The sequence below is a fragment of the Xenopus tropicalis genome, chromosome 7, assembly GCF_000004195.4.
Source record: "Xenopus tropicalis strain Nigerian chromosome 7, UCB_Xtro_10.0, whole genome shotgun sequence".
Taxonomy (NCBI): domain Eukaryota; kingdom Metazoa; phylum Chordata; class Amphibia; order Anura; family Pipidae; genus Xenopus; species Xenopus tropicalis.
This window is the reverse complement of record NC_030683.2, coordinates 61,074,687-61,094,395: the sequence shown is the minus strand read 5'-3', so window position 1 is coordinate 61,094,395 and position 19,709 is coordinate 61,074,687. Positions and strand designations below refer to the sequence as shown.

The window sequence follows — 19,709 nt, the reverse complement described above, 5'->3', positions numbered from 1 at the left end:
TTGGGCCTTCTTTGTCGCACCTTCCTCTTTATGATGCGCCAAATGTTCTCTATAGGTGAAAGATCTGGACTGCAGACTGGCCATTTCAGTACCCGGATCCTTCTCCTACGCAGCCATGATGTTGTGATTGATGCAGAATGTGGTCTGGCATTATCTTGTTGAAAAATGCAGGGTCTTCCCTGAAAGAGATGATGTCTGGATGGGAGCATATGTTGTTCTAGAACCTGAATATATTTTTCTGCATTGATGCTGCCTTTCCAGACATGCAAGCTGCCCATGCCACACGCACTCATGCAACCCCATACCATCAGAGATGCAGGCTTCTGAACTGAGCGTTGATAACAACTTGGGTTGTCCTTGTCCTCTTTGGTCCGGATGACATGGCGTCCCAGATTTCCAAAAAGAACTTTGAATCGTGACTCGTCTGACCACAGAACAGTCTTCCATTTTGCCACACTCCATTTTAAATGATCCCTGGCCCAGTGAAAACGCCTGAGCTTGTGGATCTTGCTTAGAAAAGGCTTCTTCTTTGCACTGTAGAGTTTCAGCTGGCAACGGCGGATGGCACGGTGGATTGTGTTCACTGACAATGGTTTCTGGAAGTATTCCTGAGCCCATTCTGTGATTTCCTTTACAGTAGCATTCCTGTTTGTGGTGCAGTGTCTTTTAAGGGCCCGGAGATCACGGGCATCCAGTATGGTTTTACGGCCTTGACCCTTACGCACAGAGATTGTTCCAGATTCTCTGAATCTTCGGATGATGTTATGCACAGTTGATGATGATAGATGCAAAATCTTTGCAATTTTTCACTGGGTAACACCTTTCTGATATTGCTCCACTATCTTTCTGCGCAACATTGTGGGAATTGGTGATCCTCTACCCATCTTGGCTTCTGAGAGACACTGCCACTCTGAGAAGCTCTTTTTATACCCAATCATGTTGCCAATTGACCTAATTAGTGTTATTTGGTCTTCCAGCTCTTCGTTATGCTCAAATTTACTTTTTCCAGCCTCTTATTGCTACTTGTCCCAACTTTTTTGGGATTTGTTGACACCATGAAATTCTGAATCAACATATTTTTCCCTTAAAATGGTACATTTTCTCAATTTAAACTTTTGTTCCGTGATTTATGTTCTGTTCTGAATAAAATATTAGAAGTTGGCACCTCCACATCATTGTGTTCAGTTTTTATTCACAATTTGTTTAGTGTCCCAACTTTTTTGGAATCTGGTTTGTAGGTAGAATCTGAAATTCAGTGATAAATTCCAAAGGTAAGGAGCTGTAAGACAGAAAGGTTTACGATAAGAGATGGCAATAGGTGTGATTGATGTAAAAAGATAGTGGCTTTAAGAGGATTGGGGGATAAGACCAGGAACTTTCTGTGAGAAGTGAAGAAATGTAGTGAGGAGCATGAACATACTGATGCATGGGTCACTTAGGAGGAACTTGAACATGTAAAGGTAAACAAAGGTCCAGGACCGAATGGCATTCATTCCAGGGTATTAAACAAGCTTACTGCTGTGATTGTCAAACCTCTTCATTTAATATTTCAGGATTCATTGAGGCCTGGCATGGTGCTGAGAAACAGGCGAATTGCTAATGTGGTGCCCTTATTTAAAAAGGGATCCCCTTCTCAGCCTGAAAACTATAAGCCTGTTAGTCTGACTTCAGTAATAGGAAAGCTTTTCGAAGGGGTGATAAGGGATAGGGATACTTGAATACATTGCAAATTACAATACTATACTGTAAGTTTGTGCCAGCATGGTTTTATGTGTAACAGATCCTGCCAGACTAATTTAGTTGCCTTTTATGAGGAGGTGAGCAGGAACCTCGATGCTTGAATGGCAGTGGATGTCATGTACTTAGACTTTGCTAAAGCTTTTGATACATTACAATTGAGGAATATTGGCCTAAAACATAATATTTGTAATTATATAGAAAACTGGCTAAAGAATAAATTAAAAAGAGTGGAGGTAAATGGAACATTATCTAATTGGGCCAGTGTTGTTACTGGAATACCGCAGGGGTCAGTCTTTAAATGGAAGCTCCATTCCTCTAATCTAAAGGGATGGCTTCTTATAGGCAGATAGGAAATCTGCCTATTTTTCCCATAAAAATGACCAGCACACCGGAGGCCACCACTTTGAAGCAGTGTAGGTGTTTTTTTTTACGGTGAGGGCAGTGAAGTTGCGGAATGCCCTTCCTAGTGATGTTGTAATGGCAGATTCTGTTAATGTCTTTAAGAGGGGCGTGGATGAGTCCTTGAACAAGCATAGTATCCAAGGCTATTGTGATACTAAAATCTACAGTTAGTATTGATGTTGGTATATAATGTTTATGTATGTGAGTGTATAGATAGGTCAGTATTAGTGATGAGCAAATCTGTCCCGCTTCGCATCGCCGAAAAATTTGCGAATCTTTCAAAAGATTCGCAAAACATTGGAAAATTTGTGAAACATCAAAAATGTTGCGCGTCAAAAAAAATTGCCGCCTGCGACTATTCTTTTGTCGCCTACGGCTATACTTTTCTTGCGTGGTTATTCTTTTGTCGCCCGCGGCTATTCTTTTGTCGCCCGAGGCTATTCTTTTGTCGCACGGCTATTCTTTTGTCGCCCGCGGCTATTCTTTTGTTGCCTGCGGCTATTCCATTGTCGTGCGGCTATTCTTTTGATGCCTGCGGCTATTCTTTTGTCGCCCGAGGCTATTCCATTGTCGTGCGGCTATTCTTTTGATGCCTGCGGTTATTCTTTTGTCGCCCGCGGCTATTCTTTTGTTGCGCGGCTATTCTTTTGTTGCGTGGCTATTCTTTTGTTGCCCGTGGCTATTCTTTTGTCGCCCGTGGCTATTCTTTTGTCGCACGGCTATTCTTTTGTCGCCCGCGGCTATTTTTCCACGGTGAATTTTTTCTTCCATTTCGCGAAACATCACTAGTCAATATAGGTTTCTGTGTCATTGGTTTAGATGGAAGGGTTGAACTTGATGGACTCTGGTCTGTTTCAACCCTATGTAACTATGTAAGAAGTATTTTGTATGCTATCCTTTGCCTAAGAGGCAGTCATGAGCAGTCATGATGACAATTTTACCTGAGACTGAACAGGTTGTGGATGCAAAGGGTTACTAAACCCAAAGCACACATTCAAAAATCTATAGGTGCACTGTGTGCAATTTGCAATTTGATGCAGGATAGAAACAGCAACACCATTTCCATTTCCAGCATCTATAGACATATCTATATTCATTTATAAACACTGAGCAAATTTGCACATGTTCCAGGGTCTCTGGGCCTTTAAATTTTGCACTATTCTTCGGAGCTGGCTTAAGTATAATTAGGGATAAGGCAACACACTGGTTGGGATTGTGTGTCAAGCCAGAACAGTTTTTAGTAAAATTATTTCTGATTCATATTTCAAACAAAAAGCATAGGATTATCATAACAATGAAGCAGTCTTTTAACCCTTTCACTGCCAGCCATTTTGGTCAAAGCGGAACTTGTATTGCCAGACAGTTTTTTAACATTTTGCACTGTTTCACTTTAGGGGCCTTTCCTCGGGGGGACTTTTAGTTTACCCAGGAAAACAATATATTTTTTTTTTTCAGGATAACCTAAGTTTTCACAATATGGTAGAATTTTTGTGTAATTCCAATTCTGTAACAAGATATAGGCTTCTAAATGTCTAAAAATGAAAAAAAAAAATTCCATAATATTAACAAACATACTGGAAACAAAAATTATTTTATGCACGAATATACAACTGATTTGGAAAGTACCATGTCTCCTGAACGTGCCAAAATCAAATATATATGGTTTCATGGAGATTTCTCACTTGTATAGGTCAAAAACTCCCAGCAGTACACTACTAAATTTCCAAAGCACTGCTTCAGAAAGCTGCATACTTTAGATTTCAGTTTGATGCCTAATATGTATAGGTTTACCTAAGTATGTGGCATGTAGGGGCCCCAGTGTAAACATACCCCCATATGATCTATCATTTCTGTCATTTCAGCTCCTGCAAAATCAACACATTTACATCATTATATGTGGGATAAAGCTAGTAAAAAGTACGCTCACCACAGAAAGTCATATATTTTTGGAAAGTACACATTCCCCTGAATCTAAAAAGGGAACCCATGTCTTTCTACTCTAAAGTACCAAGCCGCAAAGCTTTTCTAAAGTTTGCAGCTTTGATGACATTTCCAAAAATCCCATCAAAGCTTCCAATTTGCAGCATCTTATCTCCCACATAGTGTTAGGTACCGAGATAAAACACCCTAAATTTGAACGCCAGGGGTCCACTGAACAGTTTGATGCCCAATATGTATAGATTTACCTAAGTATGTGTCATGTAGGGGCCCCAATGGCAACATACCCCCATATGATCTATCATGATCATACGTCGTTGGCAGTTTAAGCCTTTTTCTGCCATGACGTATCTCATACGTCATTGGCAGAAAAAAGGTTAAATGTCTGTTTCAAAACAACAGCTTAAAGAATAAGTAAACCTTTTTTTTTCTATGAGTAAAATTACTCTAAACAGCCCCCATAATTACTTACCTTTGTCCCAGCATTCTCTCTGACCTGTTTCCTCAGTCAGAAGGTATTCTTTATCATTGCTTCCTTGTGCAGAGTGAAGCTCCGCCCCCACTTCCTGTTCAGGTCTCCACTCCGACAACCTTGTTGAATTGAAGAGAGAACTGAACAGGAAGTGGGGGCAGGCTTCACTCTGCACAAGGAAGCAACCAAAAAGACTGGTCAGTAATTCTGGAGGCTGTTTATAGTAATTTAACTCATAGAAAAAAAAAAGGTTTACTTATTCTTTAAGATATTTAGACAAGTTTTAATTGGTTTTCATCAAAAATGAAAATTTCCCACTGAGTGACAATTTCTGAACAGTGAACATTTAGCCAAAAGAATCATGAGCAGTTCCTAGATGTAATTAAAGAGGTTGTGAGGCTACAATTTAATTATTATTGTTACTTTTTATTCCTTATCTTTCTATTCAGTCTCCTATTCATATTTCAGTCTCTCGTGCAATCCACTGCCTGGTTGCTATGGTTTCAAGGCCCTAGTAACCACATAGCTGCTGAGTCCAAACAGAGAGCTTATGAGCAAAAAGCTGAATAACAAACACAAAAAACACAAAAAATAATAAATGAAGACCAATTGCAAATTGTCTTGGAATATAAATATCTATTGGGGCACTATCATCATGGTGTAAAGGTAGAACATAAAGTGATTATTTCTGCTTATCCACCATAATTACATCCTTACAGTCCAATCATACTTTATGATTATATACTGCACTTGTAAAATTCTTACTATTTTTATAACATGTTTTAAATAAAATACTATAAAAGGATCATAAAACAAAAGATAGTTAAATGCCATTGTATGTAATCCCCAGGACCTGATACCCAGGTGATAATAAATTTATTTCAAATCATTCTGTGTTCAGATTCAATTACCAAAACTCCCCTCCCAGGCTAAAGAAGCCCAAGAAAGTGTAAAACAACTTTCCATATAACCAACAAGATCAGGCCATAAACTTTAGGACAAATGAAAAAAGTGCAACTTTCTGTTGATGACTTCCATCTAATGCTTCTAACGTGTTATATTACCTGATATCTGTCTTTCTGATATTTATTACTACAGCTGCCTATTTCTGACCAAACTTGTGGATCATCATTCCAGACATGGCAACCTATAAAAGGATGTTTGGACTGTAGAATAGAAAACCTGCATGGCAGTGGTCCCCACTTGCAAATATACATAGTCATTAATCAACCCTAAATTTGATATTGACCATGTTAACTGTACATAGTGATCATCTTTGCCCCTTGTATAATAAATTTGATTGGTGCAGACTATTCAACTAGCGATGAGCGAAATTTTTCAGCAGGCATGGTTCCATGGCAAATTTCCGCTTTTCGCCATTGCTGGATTTTTTTGAGAAACAAGCGGAAATATTAGCTGCGGAAAAAATGATGTGCATTAAAAAAAAATGTTGCACGTATCATTTTTTCCGACATGCGCATAATTTTTCTGATGAGTGTGGCAATTTTTTTTTACGCTCATCATTTTCCACATTTCGCAAATTTTTCACCGTTTCAAGAATCTTTTCAAAGTTCCGCAAATTTTTCACAAACGGAAACAAAACAGATTCACTCATCAGTATATTCTACTTTAATATGTGTATTCACCACACAAAACATAAAAAAAATATTCAACCAGTCAAACCTGTGTCTAATCATCATCATTGATATCCAGAAAGTTTAGTTTGTCATAAAAGTCAGTTTTCATGCACATTGCATTACATAGCTGCCCTCTGAATATTTGAACTCTTTTCTCATATCTTTGCCTCTGTAGGTCTGGCAGTGTTAAAAACCACTGGATTGAAATCTATTCATTTGTAGAGAGCCTTGCTGAAAAATTCATAAGGTGAGTATAAACTGCCTTATACAAACAGCAAAATAACCAGCAAATATTTATTGTTTCTTCTGTGCAGAAACACACGTTCTAACCTGAATTATTTTGTAAATAATTTAAATATTTGTTCTGTGCGCCACAATTTACAATAAGGATAACCTTTTTTCCTTTCTATGTGTACAACATGCCAAGTATTTTCTGCTAGCCATTTATAGAATATTCCTGCCAGTAAATCACCTGAGCATGAGGTTACTTCACAGTTTTAGGCCACAGCACAATTTTTTCTAAAAACATTGTAGATGCTGATCTTCAATTAAGTTTTCTGCTTGCAGTTGTATAATCCTGGATATACAGTAGTATATTTAAGAAAAAACATTCTGGGTGAAACAGATGCCCCCATATGTAACGAAGGGCACATAGTCAGCCAATGTGCAGTTACCTATAGCAACTAGCGATGAGCAAAATTTTTCGGCAGGCACGGATTCGCAGTGAATTTCCTTGTTCTGCCATTGGCAGATTTTTGCGTAATTTTGCCGTGGCAAAATAAGTAGTGCATGGCAAAAAAAAAATATTTGCAATGTTTTCTGAAGTGTTGCAAATTGTTTGCCGAAGCTTAACAGGACAGATTCCCTCATCACTAATAGCAACCAATTAGATTGACCAATGACTACAACTGCTGATCTTTTGCTATTAGTGTCTAGACCTGTATCAGACTTAAGTTTTATTACATAACACCTTTTGTAACATAGCTCTTAGACTATATATAACTGAAGGACTTTTTGCTGCACCATTACACCTCTATATTGTCTGGCATTTGACATATGAAGAAAAAGTGCTTAAAGAAACAGTTTCACCAAAATATTAGTGTTTAAACATAATATGCTGTTACCCTGCGTTTGTAAAAGCTTAGTGTTTATTTCAGAAACACTACTATAATTTATATAAAGGAAAAAACATCACAGGCTTACATTGCACATCTAAGCTATGTAGAACACAATGGGTTTTGTTCATAAACAAGATAAACAGTCCAATGTCATTCATTGTACATTCTAAAAACCTTTCTGATATAAAACAGGACATGTGTTGCCACTCTGTCACTCTGATTTAAGCCACCTCACACAGTCATCTACAGTAGCAGGTGTGTCACCTTACCTTACCTGCCTTATTGAAACACACAAAATCATCTCCAAAAATCCTCTGTTATTTGATAAAGCAGCAGAGCAGGAAGCAGGGAGCAGGGCAAAGATGCAGCCTCATCACTTTGGATCCAGGTTGGCATCTCTGATTGTGAAATCTGTTTTTTTTCACAGATAAATTAAATTACCCACTATTAACATATATGCCAGCTGGATGCCAAATACAATAGTGTATCTTTCCTTTTACACCAGTCATCAGTTTGTGAGATGAACTCCATTTTAATTTTTTTATTATCAAAGCCAACATACAGTGGTGTGAAAAACTATTTGCCCCCTTCCTGATTTCTTATTCTTTTGCATGTTTGTCACACTTAAATGTTTCTGCTCATCAAAAACCGTTAACTATTAGTCAAAGATAACATAATTGAACACAAAATGCAGTTTTTAAATGAAGGTTTACGTTATTAAGGGAGAAAAAAAACTCCAAATCTACATGGCCCTGTGTGAAAAAGTGATTGCCCCCCTTGTTAAAAAATAACTTAACTGTGGTTTATCAATTTCAATTTTCAATTTCAATATCAATTTCTGTAGTCACCCCCAGGCCTGATTACTGCCACACCTGTTTCAATCAAGAAATCACTTAAATAGGAGCTACCTGACACAGAGAAGTAGACCAAAAGCACCTCAAAAGCTAGACATCATGCCAAGATCCAAAGAAATTCAGGAACAAATGAGAACAAAAGTAATTGAGATCTATCAGTCTGGTAAAGGTTATAAAGCCATTTCTAAAGCTTTGGGACTCCAGCGAACCACAGTGAGAGCCATTATCCACAAATGGCAAAAACATGGAACAGTGGTGAACCTTCCCAGGAGTGGCCGGCCGACCAAAATTCCCCCAAGAGCGCAAAGACAACTCATCCGAGAGGCCACAAAAAACCCCAGGACAACATCTAAAGAACTGCAGGCCTCACTTGCCTCAATTAAGGTCAGTGTTCACGACTCCACCATAAGAAAGACACTGGGCAAAAAAGGCGCAAACCACTTTTAAGCAAAAAGAACATTATGGCTCGTCTCAATTTTGCTAAAAAACATCTCAATGATTGCCAAGACTTTTGAGAAAATACCTTGTGGACCGACGAGACAAAAGTTGAACTTTTTGGAAGGTGCATGTCCCGTTACATCTGGCGTAAAAATAACACAGCATTTCAGAAAAAGAACATCATACCAACAGTAAAATATGGTGGTGGTAGTGTGATGGTCTGGGGTTGTTTTGCTGCTTCAGGACCTGGAAGGCTTGCTGTGATAGATGGAACCATGAATTCTACTGTCTACCAAAAAATCCTGAAGGAGAATGTCCGGCCATCTGTTCGTCAACTCAAGCTGAAGCGATCTTGGGTGCTGCAGCAGGACAATGACCCAAAACACACCAGAAAATCCACCTCTGAATGGCTGAAGAAAAACAAAATGAAGACTTTGGAGTGGCCTAGTCAAAGTCCTGACCTGAATCCTATTGAGATGTTGTGGCATGACCTTAAAAAGGCGGTTCATGCTAGAAAACCCTCAAATAAAGCTGAATTACAACAATACTGCAAAGATGAGTGGGCCAAAATTCCTCCAGAGCGCTGTAAAAGACTCGTTGCAAGTTATCGCAAATGCTTGATTGCAGTTATTGCTGCTAAGGGTGGCCCAACCAGTTATTAGGTTCAGGGGGCAATTACTTTTTCACACAGGGCCATGTAGGTTTGGATTTTTTTTCTCCCTAAATAATAAAAACCCTCATTTAAAAACTGCATTTTGTGTTTACTTGTGTTATCTTTGACTAATAGTTAAATGTGTTTGATGATCAGAAACATTTTGTGTGACAAACATGCAAAAGAATAAGAAATCAGGAAGGGGGCAAATAGTTTTTCACACCACTGTACCTCTGCTTGTTCTGGTATAGCAAAAGTATATGTTTTATATATATATCTTAGCTACAATGACATACATGTTTACAATTTGTATAGCACTGATCTGCTTTCTTTGTCTCTATATTTTATTTCTTTCATAATCCTGAATTTTGGAATAGTCCTATGTTGAGAATGTCTTTCATTGTCTTCTCTTCTCGAGCAACAACCATTCTGAAGCTGACAGAGGACAGGTATTTATATTAGCATGAAGTGCAATAACTGTCTTCTATGTAGGCACTATACCAGTATCTACTCTCCTGGAAAAGTTTTACACTAGACAATGGAAATTTGTTATGGGGATATGCTTCCATTCAGGCACAAGAGCATTAGGCTTGGTTCACAGTTGCCATTCCAATGCATTCCAAAGATATTCATACATATTCAAAATGTATTCAAATAAAGAAATACATACATACATATTCACTATATTTAGGATCAGAGCTCTATGCAGGTCAAAAATCCAACATGGCATCACTTTGTGAATTTGTGTAGTCACGAAAAGCATAAAGCCTGTGTTATCCCCTGCATTTTTTAAGTGAATTAGAAAATTTCTGTTTTAAAATATGAGCCAGATCAGTAAAGGCTTCTTGTGGTTAAGCTTGTTATGCACCTTCTCTTACCCACTCTTTTAATTATGGAGATAACATTTACCTTTTACTGACTCTGTGCAGGTTAGTAAGTTCATTCATATTCTCCATATTTTACTTTGCGATGAAATATGTTCACTGTGTGAATAATTCTGCACTGAACAAAGCTTATAAATGAGTCCCACGGTGTTCCTCAATGTGGCAACATTGTCAATATTTGTTGCTGGTGATTATATGGTAGTTTAGTTAACCACCTGGGTGACCAATAGGTGTTGCCTAAAAATGTTTAGTTCCACTAATAATAAGTAGAGCCCTCAATGCTACCCAAGTCCCCCTGGGCACTGAGAATGAATGATGGCTAAGATAGCTTTTGGATCATACACTTTAAAGTAGCTCTATCTAAAATTTCTGCCTTGATGCAGATATGCGTCTTACCTCTCACTTTTCATATCCTTAACATTTAAATTAAATCCAAACTTAACGGAAATCATGCATATAAATTGGTAGCATAAGATATTAGAATTACACTTTGCATAACAGCATTATCGCATTTTGGGAAAATGTTGCCTAGCACAATGATATCGTTTATACTATGTTCTTTGCCAAATATGGAAACATATGCCTTATACTTATACACAATTGTTGTTTTATTGCAAAAGCAAATTTTTAGATAGATTGAAACTGCTGTATCACATTAGGCATTTCCCTTTTTACTGAATGCAGTTGCAGATTAAAGGGATATGAGGCCCTTAGGCTACACTTTCCAAAGGCACCCTTCTTTGTGCAACTGCAGCCTGCTGGGTCAGTCCAGTCACATGACCCAAATGGGGTTCCTGGCTGGTGGCTGCCTGCGGGGGGGGGGGGAGACCTTCTCCAGTATTGAGGGGCCCATTCTGCTGCCTGATGCCAGTTGCATAACTCACATAGGGTATCTCCTGGCTGGTGGCTGCCTCCCTTGAAAAGAAGCAGAAGAGAAGTGACGCGTGACATGTATACTGTATCTGTGCAGGAAAAAGCAAGAGACAAGTGGTGCATATGTTCATGTGCCCTGATGTCGCATCATGTTTGGCACGTCAGTCATGTCACAACATGCCATGCAACAACAGGGCCACTTGTCTTCTGCGGCCCCCTACAGGAGGTACCCTATGCGTGTAATGTGACTGGCATCGGGCAGCAGGCAACACCTGCACAAATAAGAAAATTATGTTTTTAAACAAGCAGAATGGGCCCCTGATAACACTGGGCCCCTAGGCTTTAGCATTAATTTACCCCTGTATAAATGTGGTTAAAAAGTTTTTGCCACTACATTTGAATAATGATTTTCGTGCCTTGAAATTGCCAAAATTTGGGAAATTCAAATCCAACTTCTTTCCACATTATATTGTTGCCTAAGGATGCAGGACATGCAAAGATAAAGATAATATTTTTGTAGTGAGGGCACTTCTTTACAGTGAATTGGTCTATTCACTGAAACAGCATCAACAGGTACATAAGGGGGCACATTTACTAACCCACGAACGGGCCGAATGCGTCCGATTGCGGTTTTTTCGTAATGATCGGTATTTTGCGATTTTTTCGTATTTTTTGCGATTTTTTTCGGAGTCTTTACGATTTTTGCGCAAAAACGCTAGTTTTTCGTAGCCATTACGAAAGTTGCGCAAAATCTCGATTTTTTCGTAGCCTTTTAAGTTTTAACGCTACGAAAAAGGTGCGGCTTTGCGCGCAAGTTTTAACGCTACGAAAAAATCGCGACTTTGCGCAACTTTCGTAATGGCTACGAAAAACTCGCATTTTTTCGCAAAAATCGTAAAGACGACGAAAAAATCGCAAAAAATACGAAAAAGTCGCAAAATGTTCGTTTCCAATCGGAATTTTTCCAATTCGGATTCGAAATCGTGTCTTAGTAAATCAGCCCCATAGAGTGTACTTTCTCTAGCCACACGGATATATTTGTTACATTTGCTAGTCAAGAACATCTATGTGTTTATCAGCTGTAATATTCAGAATGCAGGACAGTAACACTGTAAAACACAATGTAAGATTACTACTGTGAAATCTGTCACATACAGCAAAATAGTAAATAAAATAATAAATAAATATAGTTCCCCTTTCATGTTAAGTAGACAAATTAATATGGGAACTTGATTCAGCATTGCTTTCCCTGTTCTATATTTAAAATGTTTTGCTTTTTCTACAGAGAAGCAATACGAGGTGGATTGCAGATTCTACGCACAGAAGTTCCTGGAGGGGATACATTTATGCATGAAGGATTTAAAAAGGTTAGCACACAGTATATCTGGGTTTGGTTGTGAGTTCATGGTGCCAATGTCAAAAGTCATCACATGACTTTTTCAGCTAAGCCTTAGGGGCTGATTTACTAACCCACGAATCCGAATCCGAATGGGAAAAATTCCGATTGGAAAACGAACATTTTGCGACTTTTTCGTATTTGTTGCGATTTTTCCGTAGCCGTTACGACTTTTTCGTAAATTGTCGCGACTTTTTCGTAACCATTATGACTTGTGCGAATTGTCGCGACTTTTTTTTTGCCGTTACGATTTGCTCGTATCTTGTCGCAACTTTTTCATATTGAGCGCTCGTAAACTGCGGGCAAAACTTTCAGACTTAGCATGATTTTGGAAGCCTCCCATAGGACTCAATGGCACTCTGCAGCTCCAACCTGGCCCAAGAAAAGTCACGATACTGAAGCTTGAATGAATCCGAAACTTTCGTACTCAGCGCGAAGGCTACGAAAAGGTCGTGACAATTCGCGCAAGTTGTAACGCTACGAAAAAGTCGCAACATTTTGCGGAAAAGTCTTAACGGCTACGAAAAAGTTGCGACAATTTCCGAAAAAATCGCAAAATACCGATCATTACGAAAAAAACGCATTCGGACGCTTTTCGGACGTTCGTGGATTAGTAAATGTGCCCCTTAGTATTAAAGGATATATTATGAAAATTCGGATACTGAAGGTCATTTGAGGTACAAAAAAAGGTGAAGTGTTTTTGACACGTACATAAACCAACAGAGCAAAGACAGCACAGGGTTTATATAGACTTTGTTACATGGGAGTATACGACATAAAAACATATGAGTATAGGTGTTATTATTTTACCAGTGTAAGTGCAAACATTAATAATGTTCTTTCTGTTCCCTTAATCACTTACCATATTAGTAACAAAGGGAATGATTTTAAAGTGATACTGATACTTAAAAACTACTCTTCAAGTGTTAATGTATATTAAAAGTTACCTAATGGTCATGTGATTGTTTTTGCTGATAGGTCGGTTTTTATAAGTAATTGTTACTTAAAGTTCGTAAACCTGACTGTTCCTTTTCAACCTGTCAGTTATAGCTTTTAATGCTAACGCAATACTACTGCGCAAATATGGTGAGGCCACAAAGGTCCGGGCCTAGGGCGGCATGCCCTTTTTGCTCCCATACGGAGCAAAGGGGACTTCTCCCCACTGCTCCGTATGGGAGTTTAAATGCCCGCGCATTTGCACTTGCAGCGGCGCGGCAGGGGTAGCCAAGAGGGCTATATATGAGTTAGGCTCATTGAGCACACAAGTAATCATTTTTTTTTTCTTTGTGCAGAATGTACCATACATTCAATTATGTAAAAGAATACAAACTTCAGAAACTACTAACTAACCCATTACTAACCCATTTTGTCTGTTATAGGCAAATGAACAGATTTTTCATGAAACCCATGGCGGTATGTATGTATAATGTGATCTGATTGATACCACTGCAGGTTTATCTGTTTAAATCAGATTATTTTTATGTAACTAGGGTATATAATCTGACAGGGTACATGATACGGTCTTTGTTGGTAAGGAAAGCTCAATAATAGTATATAGTATAGAAAACTATAGCACATTTCTGAGATGCAGCAGAATGGCAGATTTGGCAAAGAAAAATGTGCTTCACATTCGAATATTACAATTTTTTTCTGACGAGCAACATTTTTGCCGTTTTGCAAATCTTTTGAAAGATTTGAGAATTATACGGCAAAACGGGACAGATTCGCTCATCACTAGTCAGGTGCCCACCACACTTCTCTATGTCTGGTAGGGCTCAGTTCCAATTCCCCTGTGGTTCACTCTGTAATCCTCCTTGGCCATTGTCACTTCCTTGCAAAATGTCCAGGAGTCCCACAGATCCAGTACAAGATGGAGTGGGTACCCTTTGGATTCCAGCAGCCTCGGTTAGCCATGGGACATGCAGAATTGGCCCTACAAAGGTTGGCATCTGGAATGACTGCTAGTGGCTTCTCCAATTTTTTAACTGCACCTTTCCAGCTCAGCCTATTTCACAAGTTCAGTTTTTTCTAAGGGGGGTGCTACCCTAGGCCTTGATGATGGAACACTTTGGATTTGGCTTTTCTTCCTGTACCCTTTCAATAGCCTCTCACAGGATCTCAGACAAAATCACAGTCTGTACATAATCCTGCAGCACTGACCCTAACCTTATGTTCCAGAGGTCATCTACTAACTTGTCCATCAGTAAAATTCAATTATATATTATTTTTGTAACTACTGGCAAAAAGCTGACAACTTTACATTATACCTCTGCTTCCTTAAAAAAAAAAATGTTACAAAAAAAAAAAAGAAAAATCTGACAACTTTTCTTTAGCTTCTAAAATAAGTAAAGTACACTGTTACCTACTGTGGTAGAATGGCCCAACAAATGAGAGAAAATGTGAGTTTTCCCTTCAAGTTCTCCATAGTGGGAGATGTTACCTTTAAGGGATAGGTTGATAAACAGAGACGGTTTGCTCTGTTTAAAAGGTTGTGCTGTCTGGCCCTGGAAGCTATAGGGTTCTGGATAGAACAAGTAGATCAGGTGATCCATTCCAGTAGTCCAGATCACCTATTGGAGCTTACTTTCCACAGGAAGGCTGTCCTGTTGAAAATTATTTAATTGTATGGAAAGGTGTGTAGCAGTCTCTCAGAGCAGGAAGGATACCTCTCTGTGTTAGGACTCCCAGAGGGGCTGGGGGCTTCCTGCCACTGCACGGAGCAGAGGGAGCCCAGACTTGAGAAAGCTACCAAGAGACTGAGGCTCTAAGGAGCTGGAAGCAAAGCCAGGAGGCTGAGCTAATCCCCCAGAAGTGTTGTGAGTACAGGGGTGACCCCAACATTTGTGTTTTCTTACTGGTAGTCCACAAGGGACCCAGGTTAGTGAGGGAACTAATCTAATGTGTGAAGGTAGTGCCCAGAGGGCAGGATTTATTTTTATGATTTGTTTTATATGCTGAAATGGCACCCCTGTGTAAATAAACTGCCTTAAGCTACGAAAGTGTCTGTCGTGGATCCCACTAGTTTACATATGGTAAAGCATGCGGGCAAACGCAAAAGTTTGCTTAAAAAGAAAAGTTTGCTAGGAAAAGCAAATGTTTGAAGATTCAAAGTGACAGACCCCATCTTAAAGGCAAGGTTTAAATCTGACCAACAACAGTGAGGTTGGGAACAAGTGTACCGTGAGTTTAAAGTGCACATGCTGTGTGTTGCTGTGGGACTGTGTAAAGTAAATTTGGGCTAAAACAAATGTTGAAAATCCTATGAGAGGTGTGTAGAATCATTGCTTGTGATTCAGAAGTTTGCTGAGTCTGCTAACCGGTGCAGGACAATTAATGTGGCTTATTGAGTCAGCCTGTTTATCCAATGCTCAGAGTGCAAAATGGGCAAACAAAGCAGAAAAGGTTCTGTGAAAGCAATGTGTTTGCTGAAAATGTCTTGAACAAGAGAAAAGTTTGGGATACCAAAATGATGCTGTTGAAAAGTGTTTACCACAAAGATGTGAATTTTGTTAAAACATGAAACTGCTGGTAGTGTTAAACAGAAATGGGGCATAGACTGTGCAGTGCTTGGGGATGTGAATAAATGTGATGCAAGTAAAATATCTCCGTGTCAAGCTGAAGCAAACTTCCAGGTGAAGCAATGGTTAAATAAAGTGAAGACTGACCATGAGAGTCAGAAGCTGCAGTGCCTTGCTGAATTGATTCAGTGGTTAAAAGAAAGGACTGTAAAGTGTTTAGAAAGTTTTCCAGTACAGAGTGTTGTAGTTGCACTGGTTAAACTGCTGGAAATGGACCATAACTTTGATATTATGAACTTTACCTGCCAAGCATTAAAAAAATATTTTGAAAGTATTTCCTCTCTTCTGTAGTAGTTGATGCAGTCCCCATACTACTGGAAGAGGTACAGCGTGCAAGAAACCTTGATGTGGTGGAACAAGCTTTTGCTATACTTGAGATTTTGTCTCGTACACATGGCAGGGCCATAATACTGACTGGTGAACTGGGTGATTTTTTTGTATGACCTAAAATGCTTCAGCATCCAAGCAAAGAGATTTGCTTTAGCCGTGACTGCCCAATGTTGCCAGGGAATTCAGCCCAGTGAGTTTCATTTGATTGCTAAAGCTTTGCCAGAATAAGCACAAAGATTAACCCATCCAGACAAGGAGTCAGTGGAAAGAATACTCCTGTGTTTTATCCATCTCTTTAATAACTTCCAGTTTAACCAGGTGATGTTGGGGAAAAAGTGCTGTGCCCTGAACTGGTGTCCCGCATCCAGCAATCTGATGGCAAGGGGAGCAAGACTGTGGAATCCCTACTCTCACTGGTAAAGGTATTGGCAAATAGTGAGAGTGTATCCTTGGTGGGAAGTGTGCCCGGTATACAGAGTGAATGTGCTGTAAAGTCCCAAGAGGTTGGTGCCTCAAATGTACCCAAGGCAAAAGAGGTAAAGTTGGCAGCTGGAGTCAAAGTGCCCACTAAAACTGTGGTAAAAGAGGCTGAAAGGAGTGATCAGTCTGAACAGGTAAAATACATTGAAAAGTTGAAAGTGATGTATGCTCGACTGGCCAAGACTTTTAAAGAGAACGAAAGCCAACAATCCCAAAGAGGAGTGTTGCTTAAAGAGGTGCACTCTATATAGAGATTCTTGATATGGAAAGAGATATCAAGTCTCTAAAGGAGAGTCTGGCTTCAAAGGTAAAGAGAAATGCACTGGAGTCAGAACAGAAAAATAAAGTTGTGATGGGGCTACAGAAGGAGGTCGCTGACCTGACAAAGAGGCTTGCTGAGGCCTCAAACCTTCACAAAGAGACTGCTGAGAGAGCGCAAAAATGTGAGGAAAAGTGTACAGAGTTATGGTCATGTTGGCTGAGAGAGAAGAGTCTGCAGGAACAGTTGAGGAAAGACTGCAGAAAGAGCAACATTGGAGTTACAGTTAAATAACCTTTTCAAGTCACACGGAATGCTGGAGACTCAGCTGTGTGATTGCAAAGCCCAGAAAGAGGATCTGGAGCAGTGCATACAGGTACAGGCTAAAGCTATGGAGCAACTTCAGGCCCAACTAACAGTCCGTCAGACTGAGGAAAAGTTTGATTTGAAAGTTGAGAGAGGTTCCCTGCAGCAAAGATTTTGCAAGTTACAGGATCAAGTGTTACAGGAGGAGCAACACAGAACCACAGTTCTGCAAGAGATGGAATCTTTAAAACAGTGTGTTGGTAAGAAGGATGCTGAGATCCAGCTGCTAAAGGAGCAGTTGCTACAGCGACAGGAAAAGCTGGAAGATGATCTTCCAAAAAAGAATCTAGTTGCACCATCTGCTAGGCCTGAGGAGGCAGTAGGGTTAAATTGTAAAGTCTTACCTTCGGATGAAGTAAGTGTTGTGGTTGTGCCAGGAACAGAACCCCAAGCTTTAAACATGCCAACAAAGTTATCTGAGGGTGGGTCCCGTACAGACCATGGAAAGAGCCTTGATGGTAAGCTCCTGGTGGTAAGTATACTGAGTGACTTTGAGCTAGAAAGTCCACTTTGTAATCTGAAGCCAGGCAGTACTCCTCCTGTGGATTCTGATGACCATAGTCCTGATGCTGTAAAGGCTTCAGCTAAAGGGTTAATACTGTGTGACTTACAACCAAAAGTAAAGTGTGCTGGTGAAAATGACATTGAACTTTCTGATGTGAAAGATCAAGAAGGACTGGGAACAAGACAGAACTGTGGCAGGACTGTTGCACAAATATGACAAATGTTTATACTCTAAAACTGTGATGCCAGAAACTAGAGATAAGGTGGTGCCTTACACAAAGGAACAGTTTAGAGACTCTAAAAGTGATGTTTTGTTGTCTAACCATTTTTCTCCACAGGTTCCAGACCCGGTTGTGTTACAACAGAGAAATATTGTAAATATAATGCCAGTGATGCTTTTGAAAGGAGACTTTAAATTGCTGTGGAGGTCACTAGGTAGAAAAAATTTACCCCCTAAGACTGGTGTCCCAAGCTGTAGGAATTCCAAAAATGCATTTGGGTCCACAAAGATGTGGTGAAAGGGATGTTGAGATCACTGAGTAAAAATGGTCTCACTCCAAGTTCCACTTTGTTAAATGAGCAAGACTGAGCTTGAAAAGTCAGAGATGAGCTAAAACTGGTGAAGGTCCTGAAGTAAAAGACCCCAAGTCCCTAGAGCAAGAAAGCAGTAAGATGGCTTATTGTGCTCACCGCTACGGGCTGAAGCAGAGGGGCGGGGGGGGGGGGGGGGAATATTTGGTAGAATGGCCCAACAAATGAGAGAAAAGGTGAGGGTTTTTTTTTTCCCTTCAAGTTCTCCATTGTGGGAGATTTAACCTTTAAGGGAGAGGTTGATAAATGGTGAAGGTTTGCTATGTTTAAAAGGTTGTGCTGTCTGGGCCTGGAAGCTATAGGGTTCTGGATAGAACAAGCGGATCAGGTGATCCATTCCAGTAGTCCAGATCACCTATTGGAGGCTGTCCTGTAGAAAAGTATTTAATTGTATTGGAAGGTGTGTAGGACTCTCTCAGAGCAGGAAGGATACCTCTTTGTGTTAGGACTCCCAGAGGGGCTGGGGAGATTCCTGCCACTGCACGGAGCAGAGGGAGCCCAGACTTGAGAAAGCTACCAAGAGACTGAGGCTCTAAGGAGCTGGAAGCAAAGCCAGGAGGCTGAGCTAATCCCCCAGAAGTGTTGTGAGTACAGGGGTGACCCCAACATTTGTATTTTCTTACTGGTAGTCCACAAGGGACCCAGGTTAGTGAGGGAACTAATCTAATATGTGAAGGTAGTGCCCAGAGGGCAGGATTTATTTTTATGATTTGTTTTGTATGCTGAAATGGCACCCCGTGTAAATAAACTGCCTTAAAGGAGAATCAAAAGCTAAGTCACTTGGGGGTGGCAAAATGTTAGGCACCACCAAGTGACTTGAATCGCTTACCTTCTTACCCCGGGCTGGTGCCCCTGTATGGAGAGAACAGCACCAGCCCGGGGTAGCAGCGATCGCTTCCTCCTTCCTTCTCCGCTGCGCGCGCATGTGCAGTAGAGTGAAAACCCGAACTTTAACAGAGAAGTCGGCTTTTTCACTCCACTGCGCATGCGCCAGACTTTGGAGTCGCAGCGAAACGAAGGCGGAAGGAGGAAGCTCATTGCCCCAGGTGCTCCGGGCTGGTGCAGTTTTCTCCTAACAGGGACACCAGCCCGGGGTATGAGGTAAGCGATTCAAATCACTTGGGGGTGCTTAACATTTTAGCACCCCCAAGTGACTTAGCCTTTCCTTCCCCTTTAAGCTAAGAAGGTGTCTGTTGT

General features: G+C 40.1%; 1 protein-coding gene across 2 annotated transcripts in view; it reads left to right on the top strand.

Moving 5' to 3' along the window:
- Positions 1–19,709, top strand: part of antxrl (ANTXR like) — an 86,009-nt gene that overhangs the window by 17,233 nt on the left and 49,067 nt on the right. For both annotated transcript variants that reach the window (XM_018095867.2, XM_002940640.5), the window contains exons 2-5: positions 6,365–6,436; positions 9,629–9,700; positions 12,294–12,375; positions 13,784–13,817. In XM_018095867.2, the coding sequence (XP_017951356.1) occupies positions 6,365–6,436; positions 9,629–9,700; positions 12,294–12,375; positions 13,784–13,817 (260 nt within the window). The remainder of the gene's footprint in view (positions 1–6,364; positions 6,437–9,628; positions 9,701–12,293; positions 12,376–13,783; positions 13,818–19,709) is intronic.